The sequence below is a fragment of the Canis lupus genome, chromosome 29, assembly GCF_011100685.1.
Source record: "Canis lupus familiaris isolate Mischka breed German Shepherd chromosome 29, alternate assembly UU_Cfam_GSD_1.0, whole genome shotgun sequence".
Taxonomy (NCBI): Eukaryota; Metazoa; Chordata; class Mammalia; order Carnivora; family Canidae; genus Canis; species Canis lupus.
This window is the reverse complement of record NC_049250.1, coordinates 32,971,078-32,992,502: the sequence shown is the minus strand read 5'-3', so window position 1 is coordinate 32,992,502 and position 21,425 is coordinate 32,971,078. Positions and strand designations below refer to the sequence as shown.

The 21,425-nt window shown below is 38.4% G+C and overlaps 1 protein-coding gene and 1 long non-coding RNA gene across 2 annotated transcripts in view; one reads left to right on the top strand and one right to left on the bottom strand.

Moving 5' to 3' along the window:
- Window positions 1-11,923, bottom strand: part of ATP6V0D2 (ATPase H+ transporting V0 subunit d2) — a 42,226-nt gene extending 30,303 nt beyond the window's left edge. Inside the window, exons 1-2 of the mRNA XM_038579666.1 lie at window positions 11,560-11,923; window positions 833-1,004 (exon numbers count right to left, since the gene is read on the bottom strand). Coding sequence (XP_038435594.1) covers window positions 833-1,004; window positions 11,560-11,689 — 302 coding nt within the window. The 5' untranslated portion in view covers window positions 11,690-11,923. The remainder of the gene's footprint in view (window positions 1-832; window positions 1,005-11,559) is intronic.
- Window positions 10,371-20,936, top strand: LOC111093236. Its single transcript, XR_005381183.1, has 3 exons — window positions 10,371-10,463; window positions 20,422-20,497; window positions 20,906-20,936. It is a non-coding gene; the product is annotated as an uncharacterized LOC111093236 (long non-coding RNA).
- Window positions 20,937-21,425: the final 489 nt, after the last annotated feature.

The following is a 21,425-nucleotide window of genomic DNA, read 5'->3' as shown; positions in this document are numbered from 1 at the left end:
TTCTCGACTTCGTATATTACATTGAAATGGTATATTCATAATAATCAGCTCATCTATTGTGGACATTTGTTCCCAGCTTCTCTGTTAGAACTGGAGAGGCCCAAAGTATTGAACACTGGATAAAATTTATTAACTGGATTACTAAAGGTACAATTTATTATTGTGTAGAAATTCAAACATTGTTTAGAATGAAAAGCCTTCATAGTGAAAAATTGCAACTACTGGTGATGGAAAGGAATAAAAATAAAACATGTGACTATGATGGGAGCTACTTCTGCTTGTTGCAAAGGGAATCAGGAAAGGGTAGTTGTAGCCTTAACAATAATTTGTGATGTTTCAGCTCCACCCTGACAAGTGATCCAAAAATGTCACATAATATTTACCTTCAGTATCAGCAGCCAGAATGTTTTAAATAAGCATGCTTACAATTTTTCTTGAAATGTAAACTGAAAACAGTGCCTTTAAACAAAAAACAAACAATAAACAACAACAAACTAAACTTTACGCCCAACTTGGGGCTTGAACTCATGACCCTGAGATCAAAAGTTGCGTGCTCTACCGACTGAGCCTTCTAGGCAGCCCTGAAAACATGGCTTTTTGTGGAGGCTACCACCACCTACAAAATTATGTTTATAAATAAATGAAGTCTATCTTCTAACAATGAATATGAGGCTCGGTGAGCTTATCAGTTGCCAAAATTTGAATGTATTCAAATTTACAAACAAGAGAAAAAGGTTTTAAGCCTCATGCCAACCTAATGCCCCCCGACCTATAACTATTACGGGTTGTTTGCACTAATAGGGGATCAATAGGGCTTCCTGCTACCACTTACGTCATGTACGTAAAAAATGTGCTCAGCGGTTCCAGGGAATGATTCCGGAAATATTCAAATTCTCTGCATAGCTTTTTCCTCATCTCCGTGTCAATTTTGGAAACAGTAAGAGGATTTGTTTGATTAGCCAAGAAGTTGCCATAATCAGTGGTCTGGAGATGAATTTTCACATCTGAAATTAAATGAAACCTCAAATCAGATTAAATTTTGAACATGCGTTAAGTAACTTTTACAACATTAATTGAATTTATTGTGACTTTATGATAATTTGCATATTAATTATCTTATTAGACCTTAACATAAAGTCTACGTATGAGTTAGCTTTGAGTGTTACTATCTAAAGCAATAGAAAATCAATGTTAGTACAGATATTCTAGTACAACAAAAAAATTCAATTAGTCAAGTAATCTAGAATTATTTAACACAGGTGAAAACATTAACAACCACCTAGTCCTAAGTTTACCTGAGCCAGTTGTAGTCATTTGGAAAGAGCTGCTCAGAAAACTGTTGAGAAGGAGTCTAAAGCTTCATCTTGGTTTGATGGAAAAAAGAAGTTTCTTAGTAATATTTACCATGGGTATGGGAGGTGGAATGGGCAGTCTTCAACAATATCCTTTTATTATAGATGAAGAAATTGAGTCTCAATGAGGCTAAGTGGTGGGGTTTTATAGTAGTAAGGCTTGAATTAGGAGATGGATCTCCTTACTCTTGAAATTGAACATCATTTCCAGAAGACCATGCCAGGCATCCTGTAAATGGCAATGTTTTTGAATGCCAGGTAATTGCTGAAGCATTAAGTGGGAGAGAAGGAGAGGTTAAGAAATGAAGCCAGAGAAACAAGCAGGGGTTGTCTCAAGAAAGGCTTGGTATGACTTCCTTTATCCCGAGGATAACCGGATTTCATTGTTGGCTATGAACTTATTGCTGTGGTAGCTGATGAGAGAGTGGATTTGCAATTAGGCCTCAAGCGACTCTTATGTATCTGAGATTCAGTGGACAGGCATTCTTTCTTACTATCTGGAGGAGATTATGTGCCGGAAATATTCTTTACCTGACTGCAGAATTTATTTGCTCAATTAGCTATTTAGTTAACTTGGTTTTTAAAAATTATACTTTTTTTTTGGCGGGGGGACACGTCTTACTTGGCTTTTATTTTGGCAGCTTGGATTTTTATACAATTTGACAGGTTGCGTTCTCAACACTGAGGAATATTTGCCAACAGAAGAAATACAAATGTTATTTCTTTCAAAACCATGATATTTTGCTCATGTGGCATATGTTTCTTTTAAGCAAAATAACTTCCAAACCTTTTAGCTGCCAATGATATCCTGAAATTCAACATCTCAAGTATTTCAGATCCCACAGGAATCGTGTAATACTGTTGTCAATGGAGAGGCAAATGAAATAAGAGGAACCTTTTTTTCCCCAGCACCAAAACAATCCAAGGGACGCTTGCAGGGAGATTCTAAGAACATCTCAAAATCTGAAATGTTTGCTCTGAGCTGATGATAGACTGCTAACAATATCAGCAACGCTTATCGTTTTATAGTTTTCAAAATGGGTTCACATAATTTTTTTTCTCCATTTCCCCAACTGCTTATTTAAATAGGTACGTGATAAAAAGGACTTTGTGGTCAAATAAATTTGAAATAAACAGGCTTCTCAGCTGTAGGAATGGAAAGCCTTTAACACATTACTTTGAGTGATTTTTGAAAAGAGTATGGTACAGAACCTCCCGAGCCCACTAGAAAACAATGGAGCCACCCACGGAGCTCGCTTTGGAAAATTAGACTGCTTTTTCATCCAGAGAAGTGACGTTTTTTTTTTTTCTTTTTCATTCAAATGAGGAAATGGAAATGTTTTCCAAACTGGGATCACTACAAACTAAATCAATTTAATAGGTCCCAAATGGCAAAGAATAAAAGTATTGGATTAGGCTTTTATAACAAACATGAGTGTATAACACAGAACAGCATATACATATGTGTGCACACAGGGTCATAGTGTAAAAATGTGTCTTCTGTGGGTTGCAGTCACTGGGTTCAGTGGAGTGATCTACTTGGCTCCTGAGGCAGGATAGTGATCTGGGACGTCATGATCACCTTCCATTAATTTGTTGGTCAGATCAGTTTTTAAAAATGAGAATTTTTTTTTCCCTGTGCAGCTTCCTGTTCGGGGCTCTCTAATAAAGTGAATGTCCAGACTTTCACACTTCATGTAAGTTTTATGCCAAGGAAGCACCTGCAGAGGTACCTGCAGGGGGTGCTATCCTTGAGGCATCCCCTGCCTTTTCCCTACACTCTGCTGGCATTGAACTTAATAAGACGTAATCTGACCTTTCTGAGCCCAGTTTCTTCACCTACAAAATGGATATAGAACCCATGCTTTGGGGTTGTTGAGGGAATTAAACAAGATGATGTAGGTGAAGAGCCAGCATGTGGAAGCTACTACATAATACTACCTTTTTTTTTTTTCTTCTCATGTGTACCCACCCACTTCAGCAATAATTTATTTCTGTTGGCTAAAGACTTTGGTATTTTTTCTCTAAATCAGAATATTCTCAGCTGATGTATTGGCATTGGCCATCAGATCTTATAATTACTCAGATATTAATATATATACCAGTAACTATAAAACCGGAACTTCTCCCTCCATTTTTGCTAATTTACTGCCATCCTTACAGTGATAAAACTTCAAGTCCTTTTTGGTGCTTTCTTAAGCCAAATCCCCTGCCTTGTTCCTTCATGTCTTCTCTGGTTTCCACTCTTCATGCCCTTGGTTTAGAATGGCCACCTGACATCAAGATTACTGCTGTGAGCTCTAAATTGATTTTCCCAAGCTCATTTCTCCTCAGGTACTTACTCCCTGCCTCCAGTTTCATCTTTCCTAAGAATTCTTTTGAGTTAGTAATGACCCTATATGAATCTTGGAGTCATTGACAGTTGTAGGCAGATCAAAAAGGACTTTCCTAATATTTGTACTGTTTTACCACTGACAGAGTGGTTCTAATGGACATCATCTCTTAACCTTAACAAATATTCCTATTTTATAGATGAAGACACTGAGGCTCAGAAAAATAGCATGTTCATGTTTTCTATGCTTATGAGTATTTGACCAACGATCTAAACAGGTCCCTTGACTTCACTCATTTTCCTAAAGCTCCATAATCAGGTCTCCAAGGTCCTTCAAAGTTTTTCCCAGCTGAAATTCCAGCCTTATCTCCATGTATTCTAGTATTGCAGCCAAACTGGTTTACTCCTCATCCATGTTTTTATTAAGTACAGGAATCTGTAGTTCATTAATTTTCCCTGCTGGCCCAGAATGCCCAGCCACCTCAACCCTGCTTGCCCGCATTTCATTGGCATTTTTCTAGCCTTTAGTCCTGAAGATCTGCTTCCCTTTTGAATATATCTGCCATCTACAGGTTCAACTCATTCTTGTATTTTATTTATTTTTTTAAAGATTTTATTTATTTATTAGAGATACACAGAGAGATAGAGAGAGAGAGAGGCAGAGACCCAGGCAGAGGGAGAAGCAGGCCCCATGCAGGGAGCCTGACGTGGGACTCGATCCCCAGTCTCCAGGATCACAACCTAGGCTGAAGGCGGTGCTAAACCACTGAGCCACCCGGGCTGCCCCTCATTCTTGCATTTTAAAACTTGGATTGTTTTTACTTATTTATGAAATCCTCAACTAGAGAACTGTTTAGAGAGTGAATAATATCTTACTGCTTATCATATTCTCTACTATCACCTAATACGATTTTTATCACATAAACTACAAATATTGGTAGATTTATTTTGTGCTAAAAACTTAGGACCACATAGTACTTCATTATACAATTCCATGCATGTTAACCAGGGTTGAAACTCCTCATTTTGGTTCTTATTCACCAAACAAACTGGTGCTCTCTGAAGAACAGAATCAGCTACATAGAACCATATATATATACACAAAACACCACTAATCATAACCATGAGATGGGAAGAATTATTCCAGGAATTCAAAAGTCCAGCAAAACAGGGGAAACTAGTTCTTGTTGTACACACACTGTAGTTGAGGGAGGTACTTATGGTTTCCTAGGAATTCTTATGATTTAAAGTTTACAAAACATTTTCAGAATTTTCTGATGCTCCTGATCACTGGGAGTTAGGCCAGGGAGATATTATCTAAGTATCAGATAAGAAAGCCTCATGCTAAAAGTTAAGCAACCTGGCTTAATATCCTAGAGCCAGAAAGTAGAAATGCTAGGACTTGAACCCAAACATGCAGGCATTTCTAAGGTGAATTTTCAGATTCTTACCATGTGCAAAACACAGCTGTAGGCTAGGGGAACTAGCACAGTAAAGCATATAGCCTCTGCTCCTTTTAAAAAAATGGATATTTCTTTTTAAAATTTCAGGTTCATCGAAGTACAACTGACAAACAAGACTGTAAGGTATTTAAAGTGTACATTTGATATACATATACATTGTAAAAGTATCCCCCCCACCACCTATCTGGTTCCTTGGTGGCCTCACATATTGATAGTTTCTGTCCTTGAGAAACTTATAGTATAGGAGGCGATAGATTCATTTATTCATTTATGAGTTAAGCCCTTAACTGTTACTTCCAGGGGCTAGATAGTCAAGCGAGACAAGTGTCCTCCCAGCATGACGCATCTATGCATGTCAGAGAATCAGGTCCATTTCAAGGTACAATAGAGTACGAAGGTAAGGCCTGTCGACTGTACACCAACAGGCCTGCAGTCAAAAGATTTACAGAGGAAGTAACTCGAGTGGAGACTGTAAAGAGGAATGAGTGTTCTCCAGGCAGACAGGTTAGAGAACGGAATTTGTCACCGAAGGAATAAACTTCACAAAATGTAGAAGAGTTTTGAGAAATTGCTTGCAAGGTAGAGAACAGCAAGACTGCTCCAGCCTTTTGAACCAAGGGTAAAGTTTATCCTGCCTGATGAAAGCCACTGAAGTATTTTTGAACAGGGATGTGATGGCATTAGATATGCATTTTTAATACAAGGTGGAAAAACTAAGTGCTATAATTGGAGGTTCAAATAGCATTTAAGGGAGCATGAAGAAAGCCCTTTGAATGAAGTCCTCCTCCTATATATATTTTTTCATTTAAAAATAGATAGTAGGTATAAATATAGATAGAAAGTGAAAGGTTGCCTGTGCTTGTCATCTACCACCACCCCCGCCCACTCATTCCTAGATGCAGGTAACTACTATTTTTAGTTTTGCTGGAACCTTTTAGTTTCTTTGTATCTAGACCAGCATATAGAAAAAATATTTTTAAATTTATCTGCCCTTTTACTAAAGAGTACTATGCCACACATAGTTCTTCCCCTTAATAGAATTTCCATATCAGTCCTCTTAAAGGGGTGTCATCGTGTTGTTTTTTTTTTTAATAGCTACAGAATATTCTGTTATGTGAATGTTACATAAGTAGTTTAATCAGTTCCCTGCAGATGGACATTTGATTTGCTTCCATCTTTTGCTATTCTAAACAATGCTATATGAGGTCCCAGGCCAAGCATGTATGCATTTGGAATTTTGATAGGTCCTGCCCAACTGCCCACATTAAGAGTTCTTATTTTTTAATATTTTTATTCTTCAGAGTGGGAACCCTTGTAGGGCAGAGACTCTATCTTATTTAGTTTTACTTCCTCGACTCTGGCCAGAAATGATTAATATATTGTTGTTAAAATAATTCCTATTGGAAAGGAAGGAAGGTCATGTCCCCTAAAAGGGACATAATTGTTGGTGAGATATAATTAGATTTCCTCATTCCCTTAAAAGAAAATATATGGCAAGAGAGGACAAAGTGAAGTTTCAATCCACAAGGCCAGTGGACACTTCTCACCATATATTTTAGAAAAGATCAATGACTAAATTCTAGAGCTCTCAAGTATTAGTTTTACCACCTTGTCTTCTTTGAAGAGGAGAGAATATTTACCGCAGTCTTATTTGTAATTTTAAAAATTCTAATGAAAACAGCAATGTTGCCATGAAAAGAAATGAAGAGAACTTAAATGCATGTGATTAAGTGAGAGAAGCCAATCTGAAAGGGCTGCACGCTGTATAATTCTAACTATATCACATTCTGGAAAAGGCAAAACTATGAGACAGCAAAAAGATTGGTGGTCGCCAGAAGTGGGGTTGCGGGCCGGGAATGAACAGGTGCAACAGAGGATTTTTAGGGCAGTGAAAATACTTTGTATGACACCATAATGACGGATACATGTCATTATATATTTGTCCAAGCCCATAATGTATAACACCGAGAGTGAACCATAACATAAACTATGGACTCTGGGTATTAAGATGCATCAGTGTAGGTTCATCAGTTATAACAAGTGTACTGTGGGCTGCAGTGGGGAATGCTGGCGGTGGCGAGGCTGCGTGTGGAGGCAGGAGCTATATGGGAAATCTCTGTACTTTCTCCTCAATTTTGCTGCTAACAACAGCAACAACAAAAATTGCTGCTAACTTAAAAGCTGCTCTAAGAAACAGAGTCTTAATATTTTTTTTAAAAAGTGTTAATTCTTTAAAAGAGTATTTCATGTCCCTTTAGCAGTATTATTTTGCTGCAAAATCACTTTTAAAGACTTTAAAGTTTCCATGTGATACAGCCTCCCAGCACTACCAGTGGGACCAGGCCATGTGAACTAGCTTTGCTCCTTTGTTTCTGGGAAAGACTGAGTCACGGAGTGTTCTAGCAACTGATTCAGGTCGCTGTTAGTCAGGGGCAGACCTTGGAACAGATGAGTATTTCTGATCACACTGGCACAATTATATACCCAGTTAAGCAGTTATGAATTCTAGGATTTTTCAAAAAGCTTTTCTAGACAATCTTCATTTTCTCTTCTAAATTTACCTGAAACCTTATGTGTTCTCTCTAAGTAATTCTAAAGCAATTTGTTGGCGTCAGAACCCCTTTGAAGCCCAGAGAACTTGAAAAGACTAAAGGCAAATTTAATATTTGCCAAGTTAGCTTTTCTTTACCTACTCTTCTTCATCCATTGTTGGTACAGTGCACATTTTATGCAAACGGAAACAGAAACCCTGAAGTCCTTACCAGCTGGCCCCCCCCAAAAATGACCTTGATTTCTTTTTTTTTTTTTGACCTTGATTTCTTCTCTTCAACTCCTCCCCCCTTTTTTGGTAAGGAATAACTCCTTTTTTTTTATTTTAAAGATTTTATTTCTTTATTCATGAGAGACACACACACACACACAGAGAAAGAGAGAGGGGCAGAGATACAGGCAGAGGGAGAAGCAGACTCCATGCAGGGAGCCCAATGTGGAACTCGATCCCGGGACCCCAGGATCAATCACGCCCTGGGCCGAAGGCAGACGCTCAACCACTGAGCCACCCAGGCGTCCCTCAACTCCTTTTTTTAAAATTTTATTTTTAAGTGATCTCTATACCCAGTATTGGGCTTGAACTTATAACCCCAAGATCAAAGAGTCACATGCTGTACTGACTGAGCCAGCCAGGCTCCCCTCTTCTCAATTGGTAATCCAGCTCAGAAGATAGTTGAGTTTCTCTCCGTACATGTGCAGATGCAAACAGTGCATTGCTTTTCACAAGTTATCTCCCAGCAGCCTATGAAATAATCGGATAGGGCAGGCCTTATTATTTTCTATATCAAAATGGAACTAGCATCAACACAGACAATCATTTAGCTCCAGTTCATGCTCAGGAGGCACAGACATTTTAGTAGGAAAAGAGATGCAGATACGTCTATACTCCCTGACAAGAGTGTCAGACTAGACACAGTCATTCTAAGCCTCAGTATCCTCAACTGTTAACTGCAGACATGAAGTCCTCATTTAGATTTACTTTCTCAGCAGCCATTATAACCCGCAGTTTATTGACTCACACTTGATATTCCTGGGAGTCTCCAAACAGATTGGTACACAGATTCAAACAGGGGTGTGAAATGACTGGCTGAAAAAATATATTATTAGGAGGAAAGAAGGATAGAAACCTGAGGTACGGGGACAATAAACAATTGGTGTATGTGCCAGGGTTTCTTAACCATGACCCCTGATACTCCATGGAAAATTTTGTATGTTATGCATTTGTGTGTATTTTTCTAAAAAGATTCTTGCTTCAGGTCTTCAAAAGGGTCTGAAAACCTTTTTCCGCTCCCAAATTGAAGCTGAGGGTGGTTTCTCTGGATTCTTTGGTGAGCAGGCTAAACCAGATTTTGTATCACATTTTATGTATTGTTTGTGTTAAATTTGCATTCCTAAACTCGTTTAAAAGCTTGGCTGGTGGCGCTAGGCTGGCTCGGTTGGAGGAGAGCTGGCTCTTGACCTTGGGGTCCTGAGTTCGAGCTCCACATTAGGTGTAGAGATTACTTAAATTTAAAAAAATAAAAGCTTGACTGAAAACTAAATACAAATCATTCTAGTGGCTTCTGTTAAAAAACACTCATTCTTCCCTGCATTCATTCACTTTTTCTTCTTTAAGCACATTCCCTCTCTCTTTTTTTTTTTACATTCTCTCTTTTTTATTCAAGTAGAGTTGACATACATTATATTAGTTTCAGGTTATGACAATGATTCAACAACTGTATACATTATGGAATGCTCACCATGATAAGTATTAGTTACGCTCTATCACTCTACAAAGTTATCGCAATATTTATGTAGATTTTCTGTACATGATTAATATTCTCTAGTCATTAAGCTTCTAATTTAATATGTTGAAATGATTTAGGATTTGGGATTATATTGCAATTATTTGTAGACCACAGAATTATTTATCATCTGAAAGATTTTTTAGCTGTCTCCATTGCTAATGAAAGGAGAGCATCTATCTCCATTTGAACAGCTCCACCTTAATTAACTCTGGCTTTAACAAGTCAAAACCACAAGCAAATGACCCAGGACCTTCAGCCTCAGCAAAGTCACCTTCAGGTTTTTTGTTTTGTTTTTTGCTTTCAACACACTTTCTAGCAGTTTGATCCTTCTTACTTTGTTTCTTCTAGAATAATCTGGAAGTTTTAAAGCACCTTACTATTGACATATATTGATTTTATAAGTACATTTCAAAATGAACTAGTGTAGATATTTTTATAATAAAAATGCTGTATTATAGATGCAAAATGTTTGATAGAGTTTTGAAAAAACCATAGCTTAAAGATCATTTCCAAAGTAAAGGGAGAAATGAGGAGGTTTTAGTCAATGGGTACAAAGTTTTGGAAACACAGATTAATAAGTTCTAGAGATCTACTGTACAGCATAGAGAATGCAGTTGACACACACACACAAATAATAGAGGGCAGGAAGAAACTTTTGGAGGTAGTGGATAGATTTGTGGCATAGATTGTGGTGATGATTTCATGGATGCATACTTACCCCTAATCTCATCAGGTTGTAATACATTAAATATACACAGTTTTATGTATGTCAATCACACCTCAATAAAGTGCTTAAAAAAAGATAATTTCCATTCACATGTGCTTCACATTTTCTAACATATCTCTCATGTATTACTTCATTTATTTCTCCAAACAAAGCAGGCAAAGCAGGCATCACCACTGCATTCTACAAGTGAGGACTCTGAGGCTCAGAGGTGGTGAGCCTTAGGCCACCTGTCTCCACTTAGCAGAAGTCAAGGTTAGTACTTTTGAATACAGGGCTTGGCCTCACCACCCACCCATCTCTTTTTTCTCAAGCTTCAGTTAGAGATAAACCTCAAATAAATCTTATTATCAATATATACTGAAAAACTACATATAGAATAAAATTCTCTAGACCAAATTTCTTAGCATTTTGAGGGGCAGGGGGAGCATGTGTCGTTGAGCAGTTTGATGAAGTCCTTCTCCAGATATTATTTATAAATATGTAGGATGAAAATACATAGGATTGCAAAGTGAACAAAATGTGTTAACTATAGTGATCAAGATGTTTTAAAATGTGTCACACTCTGTAACGCCTGGGTGGCCCAATTGTTTGAGTGTCCCACTCTTGATTTCAACTCAGGTCATGATCTTAGGGTGGTGAGAGTGAGCCCTACCCAGGGTCAGCTTAAAATTCTCTCCCTTTTGGGACACCTGGGTGGCTCAGTGGTTGAGCGCCTGCCTTTGGCTCAGGTCGTGATCCCGGGGTCCTGGGATCGAGTCCCACATGGGGCTCCCTGCAGCGAGCCTACTTCTCCCTTTTCCTATGTCTCTGCCTCTCTCTCTGCGTCTCTCATGAATAAAAAAATAAAATCTTAAAAAAAAATTATCTCTCTCTGCCCCTCCCCCTTCTAGCATGTGTGCTCTCTCTCTAAAAAAAATTAAAAAATAAAACAGGCGTAACACTGTACTTTATTAAGACATTAAATATCAAGATTAAAGAATAAGTGCAATGCCAAGTTTAATTGTGAAATCATGAAAATATAAATATTTCAAAATATCTGTGAGAATCGTAGAGGGATATGAAAATATTGCATTTCTGTTGGTGACAAAGTACTAACTGACCACTGTGACTTGTTGCCTACATTCACAATAAAAGGAAATGCTAAATTTCACTTAGAGAAAATGGAAAAGAAAGATGTGATTTTTTTTCCCCTTCCTCCAAGTGCATGGGCCGCTGAAATCTGGGCCCTGGGAATAAGAACCTGTTTTGGACTCTCAGGCCATAGGAGCACAGTCCCTTCCCCAGGCTTCCAATGGGCAGCATCATTTCCTTTTCCCCCTTTTTAAATGGTGGGAAGAGCAGGGCTTACCTTCCAGGGTCTCGCACTGGACCAGGTTGATGTAGTCCTGCTGGGTCAGGAGGCTGGCCTTGCACCCACGCACCAGGCCTTCCAGGTAGCCATGGTCCACGTTGAAGTACAGCTCGGCTCCCTCAAGCATGGGGAAAGAGATCACTGCCAAGTGGGGCTGACACAGCTCTGGATCCTGGTCGGCTCCTGAAGATTTGCTCTAGTCTGGAAAAAAGTGTGAGCTGTTATGAGGCGCTATCAGGAAGAGATCTATCAGCTGATAGTCAGTACTCAGGGTTTTTATGACTAGTTTCCTCTGGTTTCTGTGGATCTCAACAGCATGCTCAGCCCTGTTTTCACAGCAACAGTGAATCAGCAAGACAAGCCAAGGAAACCTCCGACAGGGAGAAGTAGAGTAGGAGGGAGGGAGGGTCAGGGCTCTGCTCTTTCCCTCCCAGAGCAACTGGCCCCCTCCCAGCTTTGCCACTGGAAGGCCTGAGACACCTCTGTGTTTTGGGAACATTCCTCCCTCCATCTGAGTGCCTGAGCTTTCCATTGTGAATTGCATTTGTCCTAAATTTCTTGAGGATTGTTAATATGAAAGAAGGGAGGGCTTTTCTTCTTTTTTTAAAAATTAAGTTTTGTAAATAGATCGGTTGTGAGCCGGCAATTTGAAGAATCCTGAGAAGCAAATTCAGCAATGCAGTTGTTTGTAAAGCAAATGTTTAGGAGCTCTTAACCCTTGCAAAGGCAGATAGTTGTTTACCCCCCAGCCCACCCCTCCCCCTGCCCCCGCCCCTTGTCCCCTGCCCCCAGCCCCAAGTCTGGGAGCAGAGCCCAGAAAGCAATCCTGAAGGCAAATACACAGAGCTGGGATCCTATAATAAGCCACTACCTTTGCAAAATGGGACCGTTTATAAGACACTCTCTATTTTCTTTTTCCCATTTAAACCTCACAGTCAATGGAACATATATCTGGGCAGATAGTATTATCACCCAAATCACAGATAAGAAATCAGATCTCAACATCCATGAGGCACCTCAAAATGCACAGGTGGTAATACAGTACGTACTTAATTAAGCCAGGACTTAATTATTGAGTTTCATGCTCCAAAAAGGAGTGCTTGTTCTTTTCTATACTTAGCTCAAAAACTGTGTCAAATACCTTGAACACTATTTTACATATATCGTAATTCACTTTCATATATATTGTGTTAAATTCTTAGTTGAATTTAAAGTGCCAGAAATTCTCTAGTCTGTCTCCGTATTTTCTTTTCTTTTTTTAAAAAATATTTTATTTATTCATAAGAGACAAGAGAGAGAGAGGCAGAGACACAGGCAGAGGGAGAAGCAGGCTCCATGTAGGGAGCCTGACATGAGACTTGATCCCGGGACTCCAGGATCACACCCTGGTCCAAAGGCAGATGCTCAACCACTGAGCCACCCAGGCGTCCCTCTGTCTCCATATTTTCAAACTGGGATAAGCTACATAAGATTGAATCACAATCACAAATTCTGCTTTAGTTGTTGAAAATCACAGAGTCAGACTTGAGTTAGTACAATGCTCAGCACTTGAGAGCATTTAATAAATAGTAGAAGTCCTTTTGACTACCATCCATCATTATCCAACCCTACCCCCAACATTTCCAGCATCTCCAAGCTCCCTGAGTATGTTTTAGGTTGAATCCTATGAACTTCTAACTCTTGTAGCTCAAAAAAGTGGTTGCCTGTCAGTAATTTTATACAGTTCAGTTTAATACAAACCCACAATTAAATAAATTATAAATCAAACTCATCATCCTCTGATTATTTTATTATATTATTATTTATGCACTTGAGATTAAGTCTACTGTATATATTTGGTAGATAATCTATATAATGGTTTGCTGCTGTGTATTCCTTTTCAAGCAAGGTTTAATGGTATCACTATTGTAGCTTGAAGTTGACCATGGTGAGAGTGATTAGAACATGGAAATAGGCAAATGGTACAAATCAGGGCTTGGTGATTTGTTGGTTGTGAGTAAAGGAGAGGCAAGGTTAGGTAGGGAGAGATAAATAGGGGGCTATGTGATCAAGCTCATGGAAATCCCCAAAATACTGAGGTGTAAGGAAACCAGAGATAAGGGAACAGAACAGGCTAGACCACCTGCCCTGGGTGGTGGGGTGGGGAGGGTGTCTTTTTTATGACAGTCATCTGTGACCAACAAAGAATGCCCAGACCTTAAAGAAGTAAGCCATTAGGGATCCCTGGGTGGCTCAGTGGGTTAGCGCCTGCCTTCAGCCCAGGGCGTGAACCTGGAGTTCCGGGATCGAGTCCCACATCAGGCTCCCTGCATGGAGCCTGCTTCTCCCTCTGCCTGTGTCTCTACCTCTCATGAGTAAATTAATTAATTAATTAATTAAAAAAAAAGAAGTAAGCCATTAAGGACGTTATCATGAGTTCTTAATCAAACCAAGACAACACAAGAATGGTAAGACCACAAGATCTCTAAATAAATAAGACTTGTCAGTGGAGGCCCACGTTGCTAACCCTGTCAGGATCTCTCTCACTCCTGAGAACTTTCTCTGTATTCTTGCTTAATAAACTTCTATCACTTTACTTGCTCTGCTTTGTCCTTGAGATTCATTCTTTGACTCCGTGAGACAAGAACCTCGCTCTCTCACTTCATTTGTTTGTCCAGGCTTGAGAAAATGTTAGTAATGCAAACTAAGCTTTAAAGTATGTGGTACCTCTAGCCATTACATTGTGAATTGTAAAATTTGGAGACATAAGTCTTTCAGTTTTCAAAGATGATTTTCTGATTTAACAAAGATAGCCCTCATGTAATAAGGAACAAGTGTAGTTCGGATACATGTCTTTACTGATTCACTTTCATCCTACTCTTTAATGTAAATAAAAATATCCAGCACCATTCATGTTGGAACTACATTTATTTTGTCAAACCAAAGATTGGCTACAGATACTCGAGTTGAACAAAGATCAAGGAAAGCATTCTGTGAAAATCAATCGATTATATGGAATTTACAACATGCAGCATTATTTCATTGTTATTTGTAGATCGGGTGGTACGCATCCTTTATATTAGTAAAATTTATAATAAACATATACACACATATTTTGGAGGGAGAGCCAATTGTTAAAACATTTATAGTACAACATACAATCCTCATAGTTTTGCCCAGAGCTATCTTTGCATGTCAACATGCTCAAAAAAGACTTTTGTGTATGTGTGTGTGTAAAAAGACTTTTACATTTATATGTAGAGCCAAGTTCCAATGACAGATACCGGGCGCTGTTCGTTGGCTGTAGAGCATGCGACCCTTCATCTCAGGGTTGTGGGTTTGAGCTCCATGTCCGGTATAGAGGTTACTTAAAAAAATATATTTTAAGGACTAAAAAACAATAAAAAAAAATGATATATGTCAACTTCCTTTTCAACTGCAAAATTCATGAATGAGGCAGGCCAAGTACTTCTTCACATTATCCTTCAAACTTGGCACAAACAAAAATGTCTCATTCCTGCTAAAGGTACTTGTCAAAGATGAAATCCAACTTGTGAGAGATGAGAGGGAACCCAGCACAGTGACATGTATCTGGAGTTTCTTTGTAAATCTGTCCCCATGGTGCAAACAAAAGAAAAATGTTTATTTCAGTGTTTAAACTACCAACGATGTTGAGGAGACCAGCTTGGACTGTGGCAGAGTAAGGGTGTAAGTAACTTCATCTCTAAGCACCAGTATTTCCATGTGTAAAATGAGCATAATAATACTTGCCTCATAGTTTATTGTAAAAATTAAGTGAGATAAAATCCTTAGAATGCTTAACCCAAGGGCCCCTGGATGGCTCAGTGGTTGAGCGTGTCTGCCTTTGGCTCAGGTCATGATCCCAGCGTCCCAGGATCGAGTTCTGCATCAGGCAGGTTCCCTGCATGGAGCCTGCTTCTCCCTCTGCCTGTGTTTCTGCCTCTCTCTCTCTCTGTCTCCCATGAATAAATTTTTAAAATCTTAAGGAAAAAAAAAAAAAGAATGCTTAACACATTTAGGCATGTGTACTAAGTAGGTAATAAAAGAAACTCCTGCAATGGCTTCTCCTCTTCCTCCTGTTACTACCAACCACTGTTATCTTAACCCTGTACCACTAGATCCTCAGTCCAGAAACAGTTTTTTACTCACCTTTCTGTCTCTCAACTGCTAAGTAGCATAGCTTGAGGGGGGCTGTTTGCTGGAAGAAGCAGCACTGGACTTCTAGAATGACCTAACTTGCTCGTATAGTCGTTAGCTCTGCCTTTCTCTAGGAAACCCTGTATTTGGTAAGTGTATTATTTGAGGAATGAGGTTATCTTGGGGGGGGGGGGATGTTTACAGCATGATACATACATGTATATGCTTATCTATAAGATATATAAGATTTATTGTGACTTTCTCTCAATTTTAAGAGCTCTCTCAATCTTAAGAACTTTCTTTGCTTTTCTTTTTGAAGATTTTATTTATTTGAGAGAGAGAGAGAGAAAGAGAGAGCACAAGTGGGGGAGCAGCTGGCAGAGGGAGAGGAAGAAGCAGGCTCCCTGCCAAGCAGGGAGCCCAATGTGAAGCTCAATCCCAGAACTCTGGGGTCTCCACCTGACCCAAAGGCAGATGCTTAACCGACTGAACTACTCAGGTGCTCCATCAATTTTAGGAGCTTTTAAGTGTCATTAGCTTCAGAGCATTTAGAGGATCAACTTATTTTTCCAAGAAATAGAGATACCCCTTGGAGAGGTACAGTGTCTGTTGCCCTGAAAACAAAAACTTTCTTTCTAGATATAGTAGGTTTTTTAAAGGACAGTGAATAAGCAAAGGACATCCAGGTTGCTTCCCATGAATAGTCTTTTGGATTGTTGTGGTGCAACTGACTAAAGCAGGCCAAGGCCTTGCTAAGCTCTGAGGTAGTTCTCCAAGTGGACAGCCACACCCACTCCTGAGTGGTCCCTGGGAAGGCCTTGAGCGGTAGAGCGTTGGGTAGGATGCACCTTGGGGTGGAGAAAGGATGCCATCCTCAATGATCAAGTCAAAGGCCAAGTCAAAGTCTTTTCCTAAAGCTGTAGTACTGGTGGGTTGGTTTAAATTTTAAAACACTAGGTGTTCCATAAGAAGAATTATAACTACCATGTAAGCATCACCCAGCTTCAGTAATAATCCACTCACAGCCAATTTTGATTTAGCTATTCCAGGTATCAGCAAGCTTTTTCTGTATAGGGCAAGATAGGAAGTATTTTAGGCCATTGTGGGCCATACTGTCTGTTGTAACTACTCAACTATGCCATTGTTGCAGAAAAGCAGCCAAAGACTACACATAAATAAACAAGCATGACTGTGATCTAATAAACTTCATTTACAAAAACAGGTGGTGGGCCAGATTCGGCTTCTGGTCCATAGTTAGCCACCACCTGATTTACAACCTTGTCCACTCACCCCTCTCCCTGAATTATTTTCAAGTAAACCCAATATATCATATTTTTTTGATGCACAGATTTCAGTATCTCTAAAAGATAAAGACCCTTTTACAATATAATTATAATTCTATTATAATACTAAGGTTATTTATTAACATTAAATATCCAATGTTCAAATTTTCTCAACATTCTTTTTTGTTTTTTTTTTAAATTTGATTTGTTTGAATGAAGAGACATTACACTTGGTTTATATGTCTCTTAACTTTCTTCTAGGTATACTTCCCCTCCCATTAGTGCTATTTTTTGTTTAAGAAGCTGGGTCACATGTTCTATAGACTTTTCCACAGTTTGGAATTTGGTGATTGCACCTGAGGTGTTATTTAACTTGATGCTCTGTCTCCTGTAATTCCTATAAATTGGTAGTTAGATCTGGAAGCTAGGTCTTTTTTATGTTAGATTGTTTTGTAAGAACACTTCACAGTGGTATTGAATATTTCCATCAGCATGCATGTAACATCTGTCTCTCTCCCTCTTTCTGAAAAATTTTTCTTATTTTTAAGTAATCTCTATGTCCAACATGGAGCTTGAATCTATGATCCTTGAGATTAAGAGCTGCATGCTCTACCAGCTGAGCTAGCCAGGCCCCTCATATTTCACTTTTTAAAAATGTCATCCGCTATTTGTGATTATTACCTAGATCCATTATTTCATTTGAAGTAACAAAATGGGTTTTTTTGTTTTGTTTTGTTTTTTTAGTTTATCATTCTGTCTTCATTGATTAGCTGGACTAGTATAAAAAAGAAACTTTTAGTATCAACTACTGGTTACCCTTAGCATTCTTTTTTTCTTAAGATTTTATTTATTTGAGAGAGAGAGAGAGAAAGAAAGAGAGCATGAGTGGGGAGAGGAACAGAGGGAGAGAATCTCAAGCAGACTCCCTGCTGAGTGCAGAGCCTGATGCAGGGCTTGATCTCACGACCCTGAGATTATGACCTGAGCCGAAATCAAGAGTTGGGTTGCTTAGCAGACTGAGTCACCCAGGTACCCCTAATGTATAGTTCTTATATAGGAAAGTAGGATGAAATCTTAATTAACTACTACTTACCACTTTTCCAAATAATGAGTTTGTCACCTAGCCTCCTCCAAAAGTAACTGGTGTTTTATTTTAATAAAAAATAGTATTTTAATTTTTATGTATTTTTAAGATTTTATTTATTTGTTTGACAAAGAGAGACAGAGAGAGAGAGAGAGATAATGAGCAGAGGGAGAAGCAGGCAGAGAGAGACAGAGAAGCTGGCTCCCCGCTGAGCAGGGAGCCTGACCCGGGGCTCCATCCCAGGATGTTGGGATCATGACCTGAGCCAAAGGCAGATGCTTAAACAACTGAGCCACCCAGGCACCCCCAAAAGAGTATTTTTAATTTATTAATTTATGGATTTAAACATAGCATGTTCTTTTGCTATAACCCTGGTAGTCTTTGATAGCTTCCTTGCCTTCTGTAATGACAGGATGTTCCATGCTCATTTTGTACAATTTTTGCCCAGACTTGGAATCAGCCATTCCTCCCAAAGTTCTGGTTTAACACTGCAGTCCTTCCTGTGTGTTCAGAAAAAGGCAAACTCTCTGCAGTGTGGTGGGCAGTGCAGCAGGTGGTGTGATGGCCCCACGCTGCTCACTGGAAGCGAAGGTCAGAAACCAGGGGTGGCCGATTTCTAAGAGCAGATGTGCTCAGTAGAGGCAGTGCTCTTGCAGATGTGTTTGCCATTACCTTTCGTTAACATTCTCCTGCAGTACTTCAGCTTTTCTAATTAGACTTGTCAAAACAAAACAAACCCCCCATGTCAGCCCAAGAAAAACATTATCCTGGAAAAAAAAAATGAGTTTGAAAGCCACATGAACTGAACTCCTGTGTATGTTCTTCAAGAATCTCAATTTGATTAAAGTGAATTACGGTGAGAAAGAACAGAAAGCCTGTGACTGAATTCAGCACAGGAATGCTACAGGCAAACCAAGATTGCTCCCCTGACGTTGATTCAGAACAGCTATCGTGTTACCCGGCAAGAACACACTTCTGGTTTAACTTACCTCATATAAACAGGAGAATTTGCAAACTGTCATCAGGATCGTTGACTTTTCTGGGCTACTTCAGTGAGAAGGATTTTTTATGTTTGGGATTAGAAGTGGAACCATCTACATTTTGTTGAGTTTGGATAATTCAAAGTTGTAAGGGTATTTTAATATTTTCTTCTTCCTTTTTTTTTTTAAAAAAAGATTTTATGTATTTATTCATGAGAGACACAGAGAGAGAGGCAGAGACATAGGCAGGGGGAGAAGCAGGCTCCATGCAGGGAGCCCAATGTGGGACTCCATCCTGGGACCCCGGGATCACGCCCTGAGCCAAAGGCAGACGCTCAACCGCTGAGCCACCCAGGTGCCCCTATTTTCTTCTTCCTGAAGAGGAAACTAAAAGTATTTCAGGTGTTGGCTGGCTATGAAGTCTCTTCTGTCAGTGATTTGCAATGTGCTATCTGCTCTAATGATTCACCTTTTGTACTTTAACAAAATAATATTTTTGCTTCCATATATTAATTAAACCTATACCTAATACAGTACATGTCTTCCTTCATAATACCTCACTGTTCCTCAGTGACCCTATTTCATTTCTTATTGCAAAATTTGCTCTATGGCAAAAATTGTTAATCTGATTAGAAAAGAACAAAAATTAATCATCACTCATAGTATCCAGATACAATATTTACACAAGTGTAACTATGCAAAGTTAAAAAGCTCACAATCTTGGAATGGCTATTTGCTTCCAAAGCTTAAGGACACTAGCTAGTACTTTAATCCAAATTCCATATTCTGAGTAATAACCTGAGAAAGATGATCACTTCCTCTTACATTTTGTTCTTTTTTGTTTTCTTTTATGCTCATCAAAGCAATGCGTACTTCTTGTAAAACTTCACCCATTACAGAAATATATAAGATGAAATTTCCTCTAATACTACCCTGAAGAGATAACCCCTGATAATAGTTTGGGTGAACACTGGAAAAGGTTACTTAAGCTCTAAACTATTTGCCGCTATGGTGTCAGAATTAATTTTCCAAGGAGAGGATCATTTTGCTTTGCAACCACAAGAGGTCACCATAACATTATAGTAAGCCTCTTTTCATTTGCTTTACCTTACCTGTTAATTTTTTTCATTTGAAAAATGTCACATCAAAATTTAGACAAGTGACTTCCAGTTACTTATGTTAAAAGATATCTTTTAGACATCCCACTAATTTCAAGAAGTCCAACCATGACCTATCTCTTACTCCATTCTCCAAGCCCTCGTTGGTCTTCACAAATGCAAGCCTTTCTTTCCTTCTTTCTAGACTTTTTTTTTTTTTTTTAACTTTTTCAGCAGTTATTTCACAAACTGGATTGATTTGCCCTTTATATTCACAGCAGCTTATCTTGTCTTCAGCATCCCTGAAAGATGTTCTGGGGGACGCAGGGGAAGAAAATCTCTGTGGACAAACAGGTTTCAGAAATGCAATAGATAAGTATATCCCACCCTGGCCAAAGTGCATATTAACATAAAAATTCTCTGAGATGTCTTTTGGTGATTAAAGTTGTTTTACTTTAAAACAGCATTTTTCAAACAATTGGTTGGACCGTAGCTCACTTTCTTTGGGGAATTCATGCCTTTAACAACCTGAAGTAGCATTCTTCGGAACATTTGGGAAATTCTGATTTATAACATGAAATATTTTTAAATGTTTTAAAATTCATTTTGTACTATTATATGAACAATCTATCTGTAACTTGAAGAAATTTTATATATATATATATATATGAATTCACATGTATTTTAAAATGTAACAACCTTACAATGTTTTCTTCTCTCCTGTAAATATTTGCCATTTTAAAATTTTTTCTATCTTGATAGCAAAGATCCCAGGACCTGTCTTGCTACAGCGGTAAGCTTATGGTAATTACATGAATGATGGAAAATTCACCACTAGATATAATAAATGGTATTATTATGCCAAGAATATATTTCTATGAGAAAGTATGAACTAAGGAAACTAAATTATTATAGGAAGAAAGGTCATTATTTTACATGATTATAAGGCTAGAAAAATGTCACAGAAGAAAGATTTATAGTCAGAAAAAATTTTAACTGATAAACCTTACAATCAGAATAGGATGGGACCTTGGATGTCATTTGATATAATGTCACACCAACTCCAGAAATAAGGAGGAACTCATGGCTTTTTGAAGCTAATCATTAAATTATCAGATATTTCCAAATATTAAAATATCTATTTCTTAGAAAAGAAAAACATGCTCCCATAGAACTCCAATCCACTAGTCTATTTCAGCAGGATAGGTTCCTTTTTTAAATATTTGGTTCACCAAATTCTCTTAAAAATTATTACAAAATGGCTCTTAAAAATATTTGAAAT